General features: G+C 38.1%; 1 protein-coding gene across 1 annotated transcript in view; it reads right to left on the reverse strand.

Moving 5' to 3' along the window:
• RYR2 (ryanodine receptor 2) overlaps positions 1-22,419 on the reverse strand; it is a 523,123-nt gene that overhangs the window by 157,866 nt on the left and 342,838 nt on the right. The window contains exons 57-60 of the mRNA XM_007452954.1: positions 14,924-15,001; positions 13,688-13,763; positions 3,041-3,164; positions 2,366-2,481 (exon numbers count right to left, since the gene is read on the reverse strand). Of these exons, the coding sequence (XP_007453016.1) occupies positions 2,366-2,481; positions 3,041-3,164; positions 13,688-13,763; positions 14,924-15,001 (394 nt within the window). The remainder of the gene's footprint in view (positions 1-2,365; positions 2,482-3,040; positions 3,165-13,687; positions 13,764-14,923; positions 15,002-22,419) is intronic.

The following is a 22,419-nucleotide window of genomic DNA, read 5'->3' on the forward strand; positions in this document are numbered from 1 at the left end:
CATAAATTCAGGATAATTTTTAGAGAACTTAGGTAATACTTTGTAAAATCAGACAGTGCTCTTCCCATGAATAAGTAAAAGAAAATAATGGCTTTTCAATGCTTGCGAATTTCAATTTCTTTTAAATCACTTTTGCACTAAATCTCTCTCAAGCATATTATGCAGAATGGCTGGATCCACCTAAGGGACCTTCTCATATAAACGTTATTGAGACAGAAATTTGTACCTATCTAAATCTGCTAATATTTCAAAGAACTAAATAGGAAATATCTTGCCTTTCATTATATATTTTAACAAAAATGCCTCTGTAGAAAATGTGAAAAGATTTGGAGAGAGTATGATCTGTGATGTAATACAAAACTTCAAAAAAGGCACAGGCATATTCTTACCATCACCATGAGTCTATGCTTAAGAATGAATATATTAAAGATGTGTTGCAAAGGCAATAAAGTGTAAGATAAAAGAAGACGGTATTACAGAAATTTTGGTTTTTAGTAATAATGAAAAACGAAAATGAAAACAAATGATCGTGTAGACAATCTCAAGTCTGCTTGTCCTCTTGACAGAGTTCTTGTACATAATTTGCCCTGCCAAAGCCACCTGAAAACGGAACAGGTTTGTAACGTCAGCAATTGTAAAAAAAAAACAAAAAACTAATTTTGTTGGGCTCTGTATTAATCTAACTTTATTTCTCCCCAGAATTCTGTTCATAATACCTTCTCTATCCTATGGAAAGAAAGAAATGTGTGAAGTGGGTGAATCTGCCCTGTAGTTAGCTTCTCGCCACTCCTTACACACAAACACTGTCCTAGGAGGTTTATTCAGAAACTTGAATATAATGTGAATAAAGCAAAGCCTAAACACATTTTACCCTTCAAAGTTCTGTTTCTGCTACCCATACATAAGCAAAACCTTTGCTTATTCCCTTTGCAAACGATCACTCTTTATTCCCTCTTCTCCTCTCTCCATCAAAAAAAAAAAAAGGCTGGATCCCAGAGCTGCTACTCATACAGATACTTTTAAATGTGGATTAGAAATGTCAACACTTAACTTTGTGCATAAAAGCTTCAAAAGTTCACCATGGCCTCATGCTTGTTCTTTGGTCACATTCCATTCAGAGTAATCTGGCTACTAGTCAAGGTGACTATCATATTTAAAAACATATATTGTTGGATGAGTTACAAAGAGACTGCATATTATAGATTAGTTTGTATAACTGGCCTTTATGATAAAGATGGTTAAGAGAGGAAAAATATAGCATTTGTACTGTAGCTAAAGAGGCAGGTGGAAAAAGAGGGAGGTTCTTTAAGAGAATGATGCTCAAGTAGAAAATCTCTAATCACATTTGGGATCCAGGGGCCAGGAACAAGAAAATACCAGAGCTCGAATTTCTATAAACTTTAATCTGATGCTGTGCTGAAAACTAATATAAATCCTAAGAAAACAGCAGCAAAAAGAGCCCTTGGTTAGGAGGGGTTTGCTGCGGATGTATCACTAAGGGATCTAGGACTATGGGCCCCAAGGAAAGGGGCTGAAAACAGAAAGAATGAGGGTTAGAAAACAAAAACAAAAACAGAAAGAGAACCTTAAAACTGGAAAAGAAAACAAGAGGATGCACCACCAGCAGAGCACACTGCCTTTCAAAAAGGACCAAACTCCACTTCTTTATATCCTAATACCAACCAGTGGCTGGAAGGGGATCTGACACAAAGGTGAGTAATTGACAACTTGAATTTTAATTCAACAATGCTGAGGACAAACACAAAGTAAGAGAAGTGAGAGGAGGCTGTCTTGATGATCTGTTCTGAATCTTAGATTTAAAATAAGGAGTTCTTTTTGTACTTCAATGGCACTGAGCCAGATGGGGAAGAGGTCTTTCCTTTTACTCTAAGAGAATAATCAAGTATTCTGTATTGCAGATACTCTAATATAAATGTGTAACGCTGCACAGGCTAAACTCAAGGCCTTTACATTGTCTAGAAATTTGGAGAATCCCTAGAGTTTTAGTTTAGTTTTTTTTAAGAGCAGATAAATTAATTTCATAAGGAAAGATTTAAGTGTACCTTCAAATCTGATGTCCATCCAATGTATCTTTCAAAATGAAAAATCAATGCCAATAAACATTTTAAGGAGAAAAGTATTACATGTTAGATTTTTTAAAGTTCTCAAAATTTACCCATCCTTAAAAATGAGTTTGCCTATTCACTTTTAGACTCAAATTAGTATTATGATGGATAGAAAGTGTTTATACCATCCGGGAGCAGACCACAAGCATCCCAGTAGTCTATGCTGTTCTATCTCCTGATGTTGTAAATGTTAAGAATAACAAAAACTGGGCTGTTAGTAATAGGACTATGGTACCTACCAAACTCCAGGATATACTGGTGGGCTTCGTCCACATAGCGAATGAGTTGCTGAAGGAAACTATAGGCAAATCGTTTCTCTATAGAAGGAGTGTCCAATTCCAGGTCCTTGAATCCTCTAGAACAGCAAAAAGGAAAAATGGAAACCAACATCTACAAAGACTGTTAGAAGGTAAGGTAAAAACGAAATATATTTTGTTAAATACCTATATATAGAGAAGTATATTTAACATTTTACATATAGCAATATATAGATGTGTATATATACACACACACACAGATACAGATAAATTTGCAAGGTTAGCTAATATTGTTGTAGCTAAAAACAAAAAAGATTTAATTTATAAAAAATACTTTGCACCTGATATAAAACTGTACTAAATAACTATTACTATGTAATAAAATGTTGCATTTAGAAAAATAGAGTGTCATTTTTGCCTAGGGATTTTGCCTAAATGATGGATGGGGACCTAACATAAGAAGTGTAAGGAACTCAATTATGTGGCACAACAGCTAAGGGCATTAATGTTTCTGACATGTATATTTTGAACATACTGAACAGTAGCTCTAAGATTTAAAGAGATCACTGAGTTCATTTTCAGCCTTAAATCTGATAGGGATATTTAAATATTCAGTCTTATAACGAGAATGTGTAACTGGAGTAGGTGTGCTTTTACCTGGATACAGCATAGCCATTGATCTGCAGGAACTTGAGGATGTCCTGTGCTTTTTCCCTATCCTTGGCTTTCTCTTTGGCCGTCAGTGTATCATAGGGTACCAGCAGCGGATGGTTTCCACCTCCTAAGAGGATGTCAAGACAGGAACACAGCATAGTAATTAGAAAATAATGTGAAATGAGATATGGCTGCATGTATAATAGGACTGCACTACAGAACTTCTGGTGTCCTCCACTTATACACAGGATATATAGGACTCATATAAGACTCTTCCCTCTCTCGTGCCTTTAATGCTCCAATTAACTTAGGAAACCTGTTCAAAAAAGACTGTGCTTATGCCTTCTAAGAGGCAATTAAAACATGAACATACAGGCATTTGTAATTTCAAATGCCAATGACATCTGCAATCACACAAGGAAGGAAACGAAGCTGTGTTCTCGTCTCCACTGAACTCCAAATGCAGAACTCCAAATGCACTGAACTCCAAATGTTTTGGTATTAATGCACCAAAACATGCACAGCTGGATCCAGTAAAATTACAAGGCATGTTTCAAGCAATATGCTTCATTTGCCACCACACAGAGAGAAGAGAAAAATATGTCTTAAATATGGAATTTTTACTATGCCTCCCAGATCAGAGAGTACTTTATGGTCACATCTTTCTAAATATACAAAACCCATACTTAGACTGCAGGTACAAGTTGATTGCTCTTAAATATCTAGTAAAGGTTAACATACATACTTGATTAAGAATTTTGGCAAGAACCTAGGTTTCTACTATACCTCTTCTGGTAAGAAATACTAAAAGCATTCTTTGAGATTTGAAAATTCTGGGAAGCATTTAAACTTAAAAAAACTGATAAAAAGAAAACAATTTATAAAATTATAAATTTTATAAAAATTTTTGTAAAAATTATAAAAATTTCAAAAAATGCACTGGTAATTCCAGATATTAAGATTTGATACAGGGAATGCTATTAAAGCAGCAGCAACATGCATAGCATAGTATGTCCCAAATTTAAAGTTTACAAAACACATATAGGAATATATTTTATGCGGGATGCTGAAATTCCTTGAAATACAACTGCTAAGGGAACACCAGAAAAAAACAACTATTTTGTTTGAATTATGATGACAACATAGAGACTATTAAATCCCTGTCCAGTGGGGTTAAGCCAGGAGCTCCCCAAACAATCATAAATGTTGAATCGGCCCCACACAGGAAATAAGCAGACAAAAAGACAAAGCAGAAAATGCCATGCTCTCCTAGAGCTTGCTTTGACTGGGAGCGCCATCTACAGAAATGCAATCACGCACTGAACCTTCTGACCATTAGGTGACACTATACACCACAAATGCAAAGGGAGAGTCAGGAACTACCACATTAACACGAAGCATATTAAGAAGCCATCAGTAATTTTACAGTATGATACAATTATTAATGTAATATAATACACTTGTCAGTAGAATACAATTCTCATGTGATACTAAGAAACATTTTGTGGACAGCAAGGATATAGAATCAACTACTAAGCCCACTGAGAACAAATTTGACTTCTATCATAATCACAGATAGAATTTAAAAGCATATTTTATGAAAAAATTTATGAAGCAAACATTTAATCATGCTGCGATCATAACCTATTTATTGCATGTAGTTCTTTATTCCTAGAGAAACTGGCAACTTAATTTGTAATCCACAATGATCTGGGGGGGGCGGTCAGATACTAATAGGTTACTTTGGGAAGGGTGAGGGGAAAGGGAGAGTTGGGAAGAGGAAAAGAGAGAGAGAGAGAGAGAGAGAGAGAGAGAGAGAGAGAGAGAGAGAGAGAAAGAAAGAATATGAATAAAGCCTAAACTTTAAAAATCCTAAGAACACAAAGTACACTCTGACTCTAAAACCCTTCAGAACTAGATAGGGTGGGTTCTTTGAGCAGACTGGAAATGATGTCCTTTGCTGTGCCACTTAGCTAATGGCAGTGTGACTACCTTGATCTTGCCTATTTACAACATGAGTATAGATATTACGTGGAAGGGAGGTAAAGAAACGAGCTAAACCTGAGAGGTGAATAAATACGCAGGAATTCCTAGGACTGTGCCTCAAACATACTTGTGTACTCATTCATGCTAAAGGGTCAAAATTGTTTTGATACCAGCACTGTCCTTGGCTTAGTGACAGATCACTGCAGCCCAAAATATGTGGTAGTGGGGAAAGAAGAATAAAAAGAAATGCTAGTTCTTTACATTTTTCACTAACTGGGGAGCATGGATAATATTGCTTGGACTCTCATTCCTTTTATCTATTCATGACATACTCCTTAAACTGCCTGATTTCCCCCAAACTGTGCTAGCTTCTTAAAGTAGATTGGGAAGGCACTGAGGAACAGACAACCTGGGTGAGCAAAAGAGGAAATTTTCTCCCGGTTTTTCTAAAGCAGATTCATCTTCTGCACATAGATGTAGGGATGATAAAAGAGCCCTGAGCCCTGGATGGGGCTGAAACAAAAGTGGGCAGGTGTGGCACTGACTCTCTTAGTTGTCCCAGTGTCTAAATGACTAAATGGCTATTTCAAGTCATTTCCTTATTCCTGACTTCCTGGCTTCTCTCTTCTCTCCTGCTGTTTCTCTGTCTCTTTCCTATTGTTTTTCAATGTCTCTCTCTCTCTCAAACACACACACACACACACACACACACACACACACACACACACACACACACACACCCCATAGGTACTAAGACATGTAGTAGGTGACAGGCCTCTCCCACACCCCCACCCATATCTTCTTGGAAGCAGAAGCAGAGTTGTCAGGACACAAGTTGGCTGTCAAAGTCTCCAGGAGAGGGAACACGTTGGAGAAGAGACAACTGTAGCTTCTGTCCTGTAACTGTCCACAGTCTCAAGCCTTTTTGGTTCCAAGAATCATTTCTCCTTCCTTTAGCTCCAATAACTTAAAAGCCAAGATCCAATGCTATATATTTCAATACCTTTCCTATTGGCTTGCTGTTTTAGTGCCAAACAACTCACTTACTCCTTTGAACGGGTAGCCTTCATAGGGTAAGAATACTAATTTCACCACCTCACCTTTTAGCCTTTGCTCCAACTATGCTTGTCTCCCCCCTACACAGTATGAATTTGGACCAGTACAAGCTGGATGCAGAGGTACAGATGCCTCATTTATGAGTGATGTGCTTCAAAGAAAATACTGACAGTAGGACACCTAATGGCTGGCCCAGAAATTAAAGGATGATGATTTTCTAGCATACTGATTAGAAGTGAGTACTAAGATAGCTGCTTATTACTTTTAGTTGTAACCAAACCATAGTGATTGAAACACACTTAGAAAACAAAACTGAATTTTTTTCATGTAATCTGCTCATGGAACAAATAGTAATTTTGTTAACTAGTTATGTGGACAATGCTCCTTCAATAACCTCACTAAGTGAAAATTCTATGACTCTGTAACTCAGTTATCCATCCATCCTTCCATCCATCCATCAGCCAATCAAACAACTGATCATTCATTTTACAAACACTGATGGAATGTTTCTAGAAAAACAGGTCCAGCCCTGAGCCAAGTTCCTGAATAGGCAATTTTGGTATATGGAATCCTTTTTGTTTGTTTCTATGCCCAATTCTAATTTGTTTCACTCGGTTTCCTAGTGCTTGGTGCCTGGTACCACCCTCCAATATCACAGCTATTCCTTTCATTATGAAATATCTCCACCTCCCAAAATGATCTCCTTCTCTATTCTTACCTCTATCAATAAATAAGAAATAGAGAGTTTCCTGGTGTCCAGAGCTGTACAATAAGGATGACAAAAGTAATCAAAATTGTGGCCCTGAACCTGAACTATATTCTCATTGGGGGAAAGAGACCCACACAGGAAGTAACTAAAGAAAACACACACCCACACATTATAAACAATATGTGTATAATCTAAAGCTAATGCTGCTGATTTATTCAGCTAATACTGAATAAATAACAATGAAAGAGAACATCAGATGCATTAAACTGAAGAAAATATTTATGTAAATATCATATATTTATATTAAGAAGTATAATTTTCTCAATAAACTAAGAAAAGATTTGAGAAATGACTAAGAGAATACTAGGTTGTTTTAGTATTTAATAAAAACAGCGGAAAAGAGCAAGCAAAAGAATATAAGAGGGGCGGAGTCAAGACGGCATACTAGGAGGACGCGGAATTCGCGTCTCCGCACAACTAGGGCACCTACCAGGCCCCAGTGGGGGACTGCGGACACCTGAGGCGACGGGAGGAACCCCCAGCGACCGGGTAGGACGCGGGGCGTGAGGTGGGGGGAGTGAAGGGGAGGAGAAGTGGAGGCGGGACGCGACTGGCGCCCCCGAGGGGACGGGATCCCAGGCCCGAAGGGGGAAATTGGGGGACCACTGGGAGGGCAGAGGATCAAAAGGGAGCGTGGCCAGGTTTCCCCTGCCCACTTGGGCCCCGGGGAGCCTGCTGAGACCCCCGGGCCTGATCCTCTGCCCACCGAGGCCCCCTGCAGCCGCGCGGGTCCTGAGGGAGTGGGAGGTGGGGAAGGGGGAGCAAAAGTAAAGGCCAGACCTCCGGGGCTGGCACCCCTGAAGGGTGGCTACGGGGGAGAGAAGGAGTTCCTGCACCCAGCAGGCCCCACACACGGTTAGGGGTCCATTGGCTACGGGGGAGGCCCTGGGGGAGACGGTGGGGGAGGGGCACGAAGGAACGGAGGGGAACGGGGCCAGCACTTTCCCTGTCCACTTAGGCACCAGGGACCCTGGGGGAGACGGTGGGGGAGGGGCACGAAGGAACGGAGGGGAACACGGCCAGTGCTTTCCCTGTCCACTTAGGCACTGGGGAGGCTGCTGGGACCTAATCCTCTGCCCGTGGAGCTTCCCTCCTGCTGCTCAGAGCCCAAGCCCCGCCCCTACACTGCCACCCAGGGCCCCACCTCTGCACTCGGAGACCCCTTCCAACGTGCTGGCCCTAAACTCCACCCACACATCCTCACTCAGGGCCCTACCTCCAAAGTCTGAAACTGCACACTTCAGAGACCCTCCTTTCCACATGCTGCCTCTCCACTTCCGTGCAGGTCCTAAGCAGAGGCCCCAGCCCACCCAAAACCCCACCCCTGCCTAAGTTCCGCCCACTGCCTAAACCCCATCCCTATAGCCAAGGCTTTTTTGTTTTTTTCCTCTTTCAGATTGGGGTTCTGCTTTACCTGGTTGATCCACTGTTGTTGATTCTTTTATATTTTTATTTTTCCCAATAAATCTTTTATTTTTCTAATTTTATTTTATTCTTTATACTTTGTTAGTGATCTCTCGTTTTAGTGTGTTGCCACCCCCCCGACCTGTTTTTTTTCTGTTGTGGTTTTATATTTTACCTGGCTGCAGTTGTTTCAATTATAGTTTTATTTTTCCTAATATAGATTTTATCTTCCTAATTTTATTTTGTTTTTTATTCTTCGATATTTTACTGCTCCTTTTTTTCTTTCTTTCTACCTTTTCTGTTTTTTTTTTTTTTACCGCACCACAAAGCTTGCAGGATCTTGGTTCCCAGGCCGGATGTCAGGCCCGAGCTCCTGTGGTGGGAACTCCGAGTCCAAACTGCTGGACTAACAGAGAACCTCAGACTCCAGGGAATATCAATCAGAGTGAGGCCTCCTGGAGGTCCTCATCTCAGCACGAAGACCCGGCTCTATCTAACTGCCTGCAAATTCCAGTGCTGGATGTCTCAGGCCAAACAACCAGTAAGACAGGAATACAGCACCACCCATCAAAAAAAAAAAGGAAACGAAAAGAAAAATATGTTACAGACGAAGGAGCAAACTAAAAACCTACAAGACCAAATAAAATGAAGACAAAATAGGCAACCTACCTAAAAAAGAATTCAGAGTAATGATAGTAAAGATGATCCCAAAACTCGGAAATAGAATGGAGAAAATACAAGAAACATTTAACGAGGATCTAGAAGAACTAAAGAGCAAACAAATGGTGATGAACAACAAATTACTGAAATTAAAAATACTCTAGAAGGAATCAATAACAGAATAGCCGAGGCAGAAGAACGGATAAGTGAGCTGGAAGATAAAATGGTGGAAATAACTGTCAGGGAGCAGAATAAAGAAAAAGAATGAAAAGAATAGAGGACAGTCTCAGAGACTTCTGGGACAACATTAAACACACCAACATATGATTTATAGGGGTCCCAGAAGAAGAAGAGAAAAAGAAACAGTCTGAGAAAATATTTGAAGATATTATAGTCAAAAACTTCCCTAACATGGGAAAGGAAATAGTCCATCAAGTCCAGGAAGCACAGAGAGTCCCATACAGGATAAAACCAAAGAGAAACATGCTGAGACACATATTAATCAAACTATCAAAAATTAAATACAAAGAAAACATATTAAAAGCAGCAAGGGAAAAACAACAAATAACATACAAGGGAATCCCCATAAGGTTAACGGCTGATCTTTCAGCAGAAACCCTGCAAGTCAGAAGGGAGTGGGAGGACATATTTAAAGCGAGGAAAGGGAAAAACCTACAACCAAGATTACTCTACGCAGCAAGGATCCCATTCAGACTCAACAGAGAAATTAAAACCCTTACAGATAAGCAAAAGTTAAGAGAATTCAGCACCACCAAACCAGCTTTACAACAAATGCTAAAGGAACTTCCCTGCACAGGAAACACCAGGGAAAGAAAAGACCTACAATAACGAACCCCAAACAATTAAGAATATGGTAATACGAACATACATATCAATAATTACCTTAAAAGTAAATGCATTAAATGCCCCAACCAAAAAACAAAGACTGGCTGAATGGATACAAAGAAAAAGACCTGTACATATGCTGTCTAAAAGAGACCATTTCAGACCTAGGGACACATACAGGCTGAAAGGGAGGGAATGGAAAAAGATATTCCATGCAAATGGAAATCAAAAGAAAGCTGGAGTAGCTATACTCATATCAGATAAAATAGACTTTAAAATAAAGAATGTTACCAGAGACAAGGAAGGACACTACGTAATGATCAAGGGATCAATCCAAGAAAAAGATATAACAATTGTAAATATTTATGCACCCAACATAGGAGCATCTCAATACATAAGGCAAATGCTAACAGCCATAAAAGGGGAAATCGACAGTAACACAATCACAGTAGGGGACTTGAACACCCCACTTTCACCAATGGACAGATCATCCAAAATGAAAATATATACAGAAACACAAGCTTTAAATGATACATGAAACAAGATGGACTTAACATATTTATAGGACATTCCATCCAAAAACAACAGAATACACTTTCTTTTCAAGGGCTCATGGAACTTTCTACGGGATATATCACATCTTGGGTCACAAATCAAGCCTTGGTAAATTTAAGAAAATTGAAATTGTATCAAGTATCTTTTCCAACCACAACGCTATGAGACTAGATATCAATTACAGGAAAAAAACTGTAAAAATACAAACACATGGAAGCTAAACGATACACTACTAAAAAATCAGAGATCACTGAAGAAATCAAAGAGGAAATCAAAAAATACCTAGAAACAAATGACAATGAAAACAAGATGACCCAAAACCTATGGGATGCAGCAAAAGCAGTTCTAAGAGGGAAGTTTATAGCAATACAATCCTACCTCAAGATACAAGAAAAGTCTCCAATAAGCAACCTAACCTTACCCCTAAAGCAGTTAGAGAAAGAAAAACAAAAAAAAACCCCAAAGTTAGCAGAAGGAGAGAAGTCATAAAGATCAGATCAGAAGTAAATGAAAAAGAAATGAAGGAAACAATAGCAAAGATCAATAAAACTGAAAGCTGGTTCTATGAGAAGATAAACAAAATTGATAAACCATTAGTCAGACCCACCAAGAAAAAAAGGGAGAAGACTCAAATCAAGAGAATCAGAAATGAAAAAGGAGAAGTAACAACTGACACTGCAGAAACACAAAGCATCCTAAGAGACTACTGCAAGCAACTCTATGCCAGTAAAATGGACAACCTGGAAGAAATGGACAAGTTCTTAGGAAAGCACAACCTTCTGAGACTGAACCGGAAAGAAACAGAAAATATAAACAGACCAATCACAAGCACTGAAATTGAAACTGTGATTAAAAATCTTCCAAAAAACAAAAGCCCAGGGCAAGACGGCTTCACAGGTAAATTCTATCAAACATTTAGAGAAGAGCTAACACCTATCCTTCTCAAACTCTTCCAAAATATAGCAGAGGGAGAAACACTCCCAAATTCATTCTACGAGGCCACCATCACCCTGATACCAAAACCAGACAAAGATGTCACAAAATAAGGAAACTACAGGCCAGTATCTCTGATGAACACAGATGTAAAAATCCTCAACAAAATACTAGCAAAGAGAATCCAACAACACATTAAAAGGATCATACACCATCATCAAGTGGGGTTTATCCCAGGAATGGAATATCCTACTATACACAAATCAATCAATACGATACACCATATTAACAAACTGAAGGATAAAAACCACATAATAATCTCAATAGGTGCACAAAAAGCTTTTGACAAAATTCAACACCCATTTATGATAAAAACTCTCCAGGAAGTAGGCATAGAGGGAAGCTACCTCAACATAATAAAGGCCATATATGACAAACCCACAGCCAACATCACTCTCAATGGTGAAGAACTGAAACCATTTCCTCTAAGATCAGAAAAAGACAAGGTTGCCCACTCTCACCACTCTCATTCAACATAGTTTTGGAAGTTTTAGCCACAGCAATCAGGGTAGAAAAAGAAATAAAAGGAATCCAAATCGGAAAAGAAGAAGTAAAACTGTCACTGTTTGCAGATGACATGATACTATTCATAGAGAATTCTAAAGATGCTACCAGAAATCTACCAGAGCTAATCAATGAATATGCAGAGTAGCAGGATACAAAATTAATGCACAGAAATCTCTTGCATTCCTATGTGCTAATTATGAAAAATTTGAAAGAGAAATTAAGGAAACACTCCCATTTACCACTACAACAAAAAGAATAAAATACCTAGGAATAATCCTACCTTAAGAGACAAAAGACCTGTATGCAGGAAACTATAAGACACTGATGAAAGAAATTAAAGACGATACAAACAGATGGAGAGATATACTATGTTCCTGGATTGGAAGAATCAACAATGTGAAAATGACTATACTACCCAAAGCAATCTACAGATTCAGTGCAATCCCTATCAAATTACCAATGGCATCTTCCACACAACTAGAACAAAAAATTTCACAATTTGTATGGAAACACAAAAGACCCTCAACAGCCAAAGCAATCTTGAGAAAGAAAAATGGAGCTGGAGGAATCAGGCTCCCTGATTTCAGACTATATTACAAAGCTACAGTAATCAAGACAGTATGGTACTGGCACAAAAACAGAAATACAGATCAATGGAACAGGATAGAAAACCCAGAGATAAACCCACACACATATGGTCACCTTATCTTTGATAACAGAGGCAAGAGCATACAATGGAGAAAAGACAGCCTCTTCAATAAATGGTTCTGGGAAAACTGGACAGCTACACGTAAAAGAATGAAATTAGAACACTCCCTAACACCATACACAAAAATAAACTCAAAATGGATTAAAGACCTAAATGTAAGGCCAGGCAGTATAAAACTCTTAGCGGAAAACAGAGCAGAACACTCTATGATGTAATTCACAGCAAGATCCTTTTTGACCCGCCTCCTACAGAAATGGAAATAAAAACAAAAATAAACAAATGGGACCTAATGAAACTTCAAAGCTTTTGCACAGCAAAGGAAACCATAAACAAGATGAAAAGACAGAAAGAGAAAAACAAATGCCATATGCTAACACATATATGTGGAATCTAAAAAAAAAAACGTTCTAAAGAAGCTAGGGGAAGGACAGGAATAAAGAGACAGATGTAGAGAATGGACTTGAGGACATGGGGAGGGGGAAGGGTAAGCTGGGACGAAGTGAGAAAGTAGCACTGACATATACACACTACCAAATGTAAAATAGATAGCTAGTGGGAAGCAGCTACATGGCACAGGGAGATCAGCTCGGTGCTTTGCGACCACCTAGAGGGGTGGGATAACAAGGGTGGGAGGGAGATGCAAGAGGGAGGGGATATGGGGATGTATGTATACATGCAGCTGATTCACTTTGTTATACAGCAGAAACTAACACAACAATGTAAAGCAATTATACTCCAATAAAGATGGTAGAAAAAAAGAATGTAAGAGACAATAACATAACTGGACTGAACAAACCAAAGAGGCTGAGGATGGGAGACAGAATGAAATAAGAGAAATATTTAAGTTGGGGATAGAAGTCAGTGAGGGAGGTCTATGTAACTAATAGAACACCTCAGGTATTAGGATAAGAAATATAGTTATCTACATCCTAAAACGGGCAAGAGAGAGCCATCAAAATTCTGAGACATGAGGAAATATACACTAGCAATCAGGAAATCAGGAAATAGCATTTCCACCTTGAAACTATTACAGTCATATTTGAACCATTCTAATACAATAAAGCTGTAATGAGCTCTTATGATGAAAAGACTATTTTATCCTTATCATACATTCATGTACTCAAACTCTGATTGTTTTTTTATAAGGATTTTTAGAAAATATTACCTTTGGACTCCAGTTCCAGTTTCTTTTTCTTTGCCCATATATTATGGTAGTTTTCAGCCATCATTTCCGCCATAGCCTTAAACGAACAAAATATTTAGCAACTAAGTTATACTCCAAAAGGATAGTAGAAAAAGATAACTTTGCCTTCCAATATGTAATATCAAAACATACTTTAAATTAATAAATTGTAGTGTATTAGAGCTAAAACACAGGTAAAAGATAATTAAGCACAGCTTTGTTATTTAGAATCTGAATTTCAGAGGATTCTAATGATCTGTGAATCTACAAACCAGCAGAGGTGATGTGATGGGAATGGTCATTGTTCTTTATAATGTTTAAAGATACATGTTTTGTTAATTTAATAATGAAACTTCAAACTAGCTATGGACTTTAAAAATGTTTATTTACAAGTTCTTATTTTAATTTCTAAAGTTTTAAAAGATGATGTAAACCTTACTGAATGAACATTGAATGCAAAGAGCATCAGACAAGCAGTCTAGATCCATGTCTGTCCCAATCTAGGTCAGTCTGAGGTCTTGGACAAGCCTTGGCCTCTGTGGCCTTTGGGTTTTGACAAGATTACCTCCAAGATTCCTTTCATTTTTGATTTTCAAGTTTACTATGTCATGTTAATACATACGTACCAGAGCAATGACAAAGGGCAAACCAAACAATTTAACAATCCATAGATTTTTTTTATCTTTATATACTTATATCTCTTGGAATAATACTAACAATGCCAATATCATTGTCTGATCATTATATTGACCTGTTAACTTATGTTCCATGGAAACAAACTTTATCTTTTCACTCAAATCAGGCAATTCAAAGTAGGTTCCTTAGTGACAAAGGAGACAGATAGAACTATGGTGGAGAAAGCAAAATGCCATCAGTTTCCCTGGATAAACAACTTATAATATATAGTCTTTCGTGAGTAATTAAAGTGATCCTTGAGCAGAGCATTATAAACTACTCATTTAGTCTCTTCTCACATGCAGCTATTTAATTATATTAGGACTTTTACATAGATGTGATCTTTAAAGAAAATATATTATCCTAGAAAAAGTTCTATCAACTTCTACAGCATTAAAAGCTTAGGGTACATAATCTATAAATTCCATGGACCTTCTATATGATCACTACATTCAAATAATTCATGCTGTAAAATACATGCAGGAAGTGTTACAGTATGCTTTTTAAAAATGAAATTTGCGGAATATTTTTAAAAGTACTTACATGCAGATCTCTGGATAGTGTAACATTGCTCATGTCAATGGCTCGGGGGCTATAACCATGGGCGGCATCTACAGAAACCTAGATAATTAGCAAAAAAAAAAAAAACAGCCTCTCATTAAAAAACCCAGTAGAGAGAGATTTAAGAGACACTTTGGAAATATAAGGCAAACAAAATTCCAAATGTAACATTTCCTCAGATAAAACTGGCAAGCAGCTACACAAATTGATTTTGCAAACATATCTAGCAGATTAAATTATATTTGGGTGTCTGACAAGTATTTATGATTGAATAATACATCTCAATATCTTAGGGATTGCCAATCTGTAAAGCTAATGATCAGGATTCAACAAATTATGTAGTGAGTGCAAGATTCTGAAATATTACCGGAATCAAAGGATAATTGAATTCTTGAGTTTCTTACAAATTCTAATTGGCTGAAATGAAATTTTCTTTTCCTCACACAAACGGTAGTTAATCAAAGAGGTCAGTATTTATAAATGTCTTTATGGGCCAAATAGATAAAATAAAGCCAACTTTTTAATTTTAAAAGCGCATCATATAGTACTCAGTGATTTGTAACGACATCCTCAATCACCAGAGGGTTTCCTTAATATCTAAATTTTGACATTTTAAGGATGAAATCTACAAAACAAAAAGACAACCTACAGAATGAGAGAAAATATTTGCAAATGATGTGACTGACAAGGGATTAATTTCCAAAATATAAAAATGGCTCATACAGCTCAGTATCAAAAAAAAAACAACAAACACACCAATCAAATAATGGGCAGAAGACGTAAATAGACATTTCTCCAAAGAAGACATACAGATGGCCAACTGGCACATGAAAAGATGCTCAACATCGCTAATTATTAGAGGAATGCAAATCAAAACTACAATGAGGTACCACCTCTCACTGGTCAGAATGGCCATCATTAAAAAGTCTACAAATAACAAATACTGGAGAGAGTCTGGAGAAAAGGGAACCAACCCTCTGACACTGTTGGTGGGAATGTAAGTTGGTGCAGCCCCTATGGAAAACAGGATGGAGATTCCTCAAAAAACTAAAAATAGAGTTGCCATACGATCCAGCAATCCCACTCCTGGACATATACCCAAACAAAACTATGATTCAAAAAGACACATGCACCCTTATGTTCACTGCAGCACTATTCACATTAGCCAAGACATGGAAACAACCTAAGTGTCCATCGACAGATGAATGGATAAAGAAGATGTGGTACATATATACAATGGAACACTACTCAGCCATGAAAAAGAATGAATGCCATTTGCAGCAACATGGACTTAGAGACGATCATACTAAGTAAAGTAATTCAGAAAGACAAATACCATATGATATCACTCATATGTGGAATCTAAAATATGACACAAATGAACCTATCTACGAAACAGAAACACACTCACAGACATAGAGAACAGACTTGTGGTTGCCAAGCGGGAGGGGGTTGGATGGAGTGGGAGTTTGGGATTAGCAGATGCAAACTATCATATACAGAATGGATAAACAACAAGGTCCTACTGTATAGCACAGGGAACTGTATCCTGTGATAAACCATAATGGATAAGCATATAAAAAGAATGTATATATATGTATAACTGAATCACTTTGCTGTACAGCAGAAATTAACACAACATAAATCAACTATACTTCATTTAAAAAGAAAAGAATGAAACCTATCTTCCCATCAACTGCAAGAGGGTTTCACTTACTGTCAGGAGCTCTTACCTCATTCCACCCAACGGCATATTATGGGAAAGTATGCCACAGAAACGAACTCTGGTTCATGCTTATAAATCTGAAATTACATTTGATATATTTCATAACTGTGTATATTCTCTTGTCAGACATGGATAAACAAAAAGCTAAATAAAAGGTACAATACAGCTCAGATCTGTGCCCGTGAACCAAAGGGAGGCTATCATATGCTACCATTAATCATGTTCTCATAGGCTACACTCAACTCACTGGTCAGTTTTAACTGAATCTTGGCTTCTGTGTCAGTACTGAGCCTCTGCTGGGTACCATCCATAAGAGAATGAGGAATAAAAATCACAGTTTTTTCTCCCTTAAATACCCATGAAAGGAAATTGAGACTTAGAGAACTTAAGTGACTGTCCCAAGGTCACAGAGCTAAAATTCTGAGCAGGCAGGATTCCAACTCAGGCTGTCTGACTCCAGGCCCACTTCTCTCTCACTGTCACCTCTTTCCTTCAACATATCGCAGTATATTTCTTTCCCCAGCACTCTACTACCCCTGCCCTCTCTAATGTAATCAGTTTCCAAGCTGCCAAATTCAAAGTCCTCTTTGCAGCTACCATCAAACTGGTCCTTCTACGCTGGACATGACTAACCACCACTCAACCAGCCCCCTCGGTTCACGAAACCACCCACCTGGCTCTCCACTTCCCTCTCCGATCTCTTTGCCTCCTTCTCTGGCTCCTTTTCCATAAGTGACCTCGAAATATTTGTGGCTTTCTGGGTTCCCTCTTCAATTGTTTCTTTCTTTATTCTAAATGCTTTCTTTAGGTGTCCATATCCACATCTACTTTAAATATTTCATTTATCAACCATGTGTTTTTTTTTTTTTTTTTTTTTTTTCTTGCGTTATGCGGGCCTCTCACTGTTGTGGCCTCTCCCATTTGCGGAGCCCAGGCTCCGGACGCGCAGGCTCAGCGGCCATGGCTCACGGGCCCAGCCGCTCCGCGGCATGTGGGATCTTCCCGAAACGGGGCACGAACCCGCGTCTCCTGCATCGGCAGGCGGACTCTCAAGCACTGCGCCACCAGGGAAGCCCTCAACCATGTTTTATTAAACCAAAAATGAGTTGATCCAGCCTAGCATTGCTCCTCTGCTCTAGACTTACATTTTCAACTATTCATTACCATCTCCATTTGGGATTCTATACGTGTATTCATTTTCTACTGCTGCCATAATAAGCAATTGCCAGAAATGTAGTGGCTTAAAATATCACAGAGTTATGAGAAATCTGAAACAGGTCTCAGTTAGCTAAATTCAAGGTGTCCACAGGGCTGTGGTTTTGTCAAAGCATCTTTTCCCTGTCTTCCCCAGCTTCTAAAGGCCACCCGCATTTTTGACTCATGGCCCGTTCCTCCATCTTCAAGTCAGCTATACTACATCTCTCTGACCTTCCTTCTGTAGTCACGTCTCCTTTGTCCAAAGCCAGGAAAGGGTATCCACTTTTAAGGATCCTTGTGATTACGCTGGACCCACCAATTCAGTAGAATCTCCCCCATCTCAAGATCATTAACCTTGATCACGTGGGCAAACGTAATCGCATTGGCAAAGCCCCAGGAAATCAACCTTTATATAGACAACAGTGATTGGGGATCATCTTTGGAGCCAGAATTCTGCCTAACACGACATCGAAAACCAAAAGCATATTCTCTCCTTGTCACCCACCCCGCAGCACTAACCTCACCTCACATACGCTACCCACCTGGTAGGCCAGTACAGACCCATGGCAACCCCCTCTGATTAGGGGGTTGATTAGGGGGAGATTGAAGGCAGAAAGACAAACTCCTTAGGAGGATATTGAATGCGTTGCATGCAACAAAACAAAAACATTAAATATCTGAATTAGAGCACAGACAGTGGACATGGAGGGAAGCGGATGTCTCCCAGAGATGTTTTGTAGTAGAAGAGACAGAATTTTGTGACTTTTAAGTCATTATATCGTGTAAATTGTAAACAGCAGAATCAAGTTTTTAAAGTAATTCTGTCTGACTCCAAGGCACTTGTCAACTTTCTTAAGACGGCCCCCAGTGTTCTGCCTGATTTGGCCCCTGAGACCTCTCTTCCCATCTCCTTGTTACTCATGAGCTCCAGTCTCACTGGATTCCTCGCTTTCCCTCACACACGCCAGCCCACACTCTCATCTCAGAGCATGTGCACGACTTGCAACATCCTTCCCCCAAATAGGTCCAACTCCCTCCCTTCTATTCAATTTATCTTCTCCATGAAATCTGCTCTGATAACCCTATATCATACTGCAACTCAGCCCCAAAGGCTAACCAACTCCCCTGCTCTGCACTCGGAATCTGCCTTTCCATGCTACGTCTTCTCTTCCCATAATATTTATCACATTTTGATGTAGTATGTAATTTACTTATATCTATTATTTACTTTCCCCGTTAACGTGTAAGCTCCATGAGAGCAGAGGTTTTTGTCTATTTTGTTCATAGACACATTTGAAAAGCTTAGGATAGTACATGGAACATAGCAGGTGCTCAGTAAATAGCTGTTAAAAGAATGAATGAATCATTCCTCTACCCTAGCCTGTATTTTAGTTCAAGATAGGTAACACTTTCCAAATTTCATTCCCATCTTCCTCTCCTTCTCAGGTTATAAGCTTATTTTTTAAATTTGTTTAAATAATTTATACCCTACATGTGTAATAAAAACCAGATATAAGAAATTAAAATTGGGAGGTAAATAAGTAATTACTGAGAACCTGTGGAATATGACTGAAATTGTCAGAAATGTCCTCCTTTTCTGCTGAATTGAGTGACGACCAAGAAGTCAAAATCCACCAATTTAGCTGCTCTACTCAGCATCTCCTCACTGATAATTATATCAGCATCTATACACTCTATTCTTTTTTTTATTTTATTGAAGTATAGTTGATTTACAATGTTGTGTTAATTTCTGCTGTACAGCAAAGTGATTCAGTTATATACATATATATTATTTTTCATATTCTTTTCCATTATTGTTTATCACAGGATATTGAATATGGTTCCCTGTGCTATACAGTAGGACCTTGTCACTGATCCATCCTATATGTAACAGTTTGCATCTGCTAATCCCAAACTCCCAATCCATCCCTCCCCGACGGCAACAAGTCTGTTCTCTATGTCTGTGCATCTGTTTCTGTTTCGTAGATAAGTTTATTTGTGTCACATATTAGATTCTACATATAAGTATACACTCTATTCTATATCCTATCAAGTTATTGGCTTTGTCACTGTCCATACATTATCTTAATATGCACATTACAAAACCCTAATTGAGTGGCAAATTTCCTGAAATCATGATTCATGTAGTGTTCATGGTAAACAAAAGAGATTAACAATGTTATTGATCCACGTAAAAATAATAATGATCATAATTAGGTCTAACATTGAAATATATGCCTGTCCCTCCTTTAAGTGATTTATAAGCATCACAAAACATGTAATTCTCACAATAATCTTTTAAATTAGATGCTCTCTTCTGTTTCATTTTAAAAAGGAGAAAACTGCAGCATAGAGAGCGTAAGCAGTTTGCCTGAGCTCACAAAAAAGCTATTTACTCCATGCTGAGGCCAGGATTTCAACCCAGACAGGCTGTGCCAGATCTGGCTGAGTTAAACACAGGCCACTTCTGCCTCACAGACAGAGTGCTGAGCCCCAGTGGAAGGAAGCTAAGAATATCAGCTCCAGAATCATGTCAACAAGTGATCTCAATTCACCCAATTCACCCAATTGCAGTCCTTACTGCCACCAAAAGTGTTCCTTAATTTATTCAAGAATGTATCTATTACATAATAGAAAACATCTTTATAGTCACATGGGAAATCAGTAATGGAGAGAAGAAAAGACATTAAGAAGTTTGGCAAGATGATAACTGAAAAAGATGATAATACTGTTAGGTTAGTAATTAAGAAATGACAAGCTATTTTAACATTTCAAATAATGTTGGATTATGCTTAAAGAATGTTTGTGTGAAAATAATGGCAAGGATTATAAATATATTTGTGGCATTTGTTGCTCTCTGTTTCTGATACTGATAGAAATATGCTTTCTTTTTTTTTAAAAACTACTGAAAGGTCAAAGTACTACAAACTCAAACACCCTCTTTTATTTACCTTTGAAGAAATGCTCTCTGGCATTAAAAATATATAAATAATAATGGTAATAATAAGAGTTACCATTCACTGAGGTAAACAGATTGAGTAACGTGCCCAGCAGTTTATTTCTAGAAAGTGGTGGTCCCAGGATTGAAGCCCCAGTGGTCTACCTCCAGAGCTGTCCCTCTTAATCTGTACATCTGGCATAAGCACCTCCTAATATTTTGAAATGATGTAGGAGATTTAACAATATATGTCATATGTCACACATGTCACTCTGAAAATCATTAAGACTTAAGAGATGATTATATGGGTATCAATTAATAGTATCTATTGAGGGCTTAATGGGAACTGAAAACTGCACTAAGCAGGGTGTAAGGAAGAGCAGAAATATACACAACATCCACAATTTTTTTTTTTTTTTAGTCATCTTGAGAAAAGTTCACTGAAATTCAGAAAAACATAATTATGATTTTCCTGGGTTTAAAACAAGGTAGTCCTTTTCTGAAGATGGATTGGTTATAGCTTGTGCATTATAATTTACTGAGTCTGTAATCACTTCTGATGTTTTAGAATCAGTTTCTTAAATTTCACATAACATTTTATATCTGACATGATCCAGTACCATTTTGGAGTTTGTTATGTTTCATCATCGGTTACTGATTTTTTTTTTCCAGAGATGCTCGCAAAAGTATGAAATCTATAAGTTATTTTAGTTTTCTGGTGAGCGTGGCTAAAACTGTGGTATGAACCTTTGCTTCTCTCCCTTTTCTGGTATTTTTGAAAAATTCTACAGATAAGACAGGCAGAGGCATACTCAGCAGTCTGCCCTACTTGCTCTGACAGCAGTGGCAGGAAAAGGTATGGCAAAGACAGCAACAAGAGAACGGAGTACCCCTTTCTGTTGCAGCCCTTCCCTTGCCCTCTCTGGGCTGTGCTCCAGCATGTTATATAGGGCCAGGTTTTCTGGCTAATAGACAGGTCTTTTTTTCTTGTCTGCCTCCTACCATTTCTACCCTTCATTGCTGGCCCACAGAATCGGCACTGTTACTGTTTCAAAGGGCATGTTCTCATTCAACATATACAATTTTAGATTAGAGCACATAATTTTTGCTATGAAGGGCAGTGGGAGAATCTATTTTATTTTTCCTGGCAGAGCTTAAAGTCACTTCCATTATGTAATAATTTCCTTATTTCCTATACAACTTACAGGAAAAAAAAAAACAGACATCATTCCATTCTTTGCACTCTGAGCATTTTGTACATACCACTAGCCTAAATCTTATTGTTGTGGTAGGTTTAACAAGACTGTCTCTAACACCAAACTGTGAGTCTTTAGGAGTAGAATTGGATCTTATTATCTTTGTATTCCTATCACCTAGTCCTCAATTTGTGCTCAATATTTGTTCAAACAGATTAAAACAAAATGTGATTTAGTTAGAACTGTGTGCATACATGATAACAAGGTAAAATATGCTTTTACAGCTTCTATCTCCAGGATACTTAAGAGAATATGATGTAAAATATGCCCAGATCAGAACTTAATCTATTTAACAGTACTATATTTCAAATATGAAGCATGTGAAGCACACGCTTTTTTTTTTTTTTTTTTTTTGGGGGTA

Source organism: Lipotes vexillifer, unplaced genomic scaffold, assembly GCF_000442215.2.
Source record: "Lipotes vexillifer unplaced genomic scaffold, Lipotes_vexillifer_v1.1 scaffold1088, whole genome shotgun sequence".
NCBI lineage: Eukaryota > Metazoa > Chordata > Mammalia > Artiodactyla > Lipotidae > Lipotes > Lipotes vexillifer.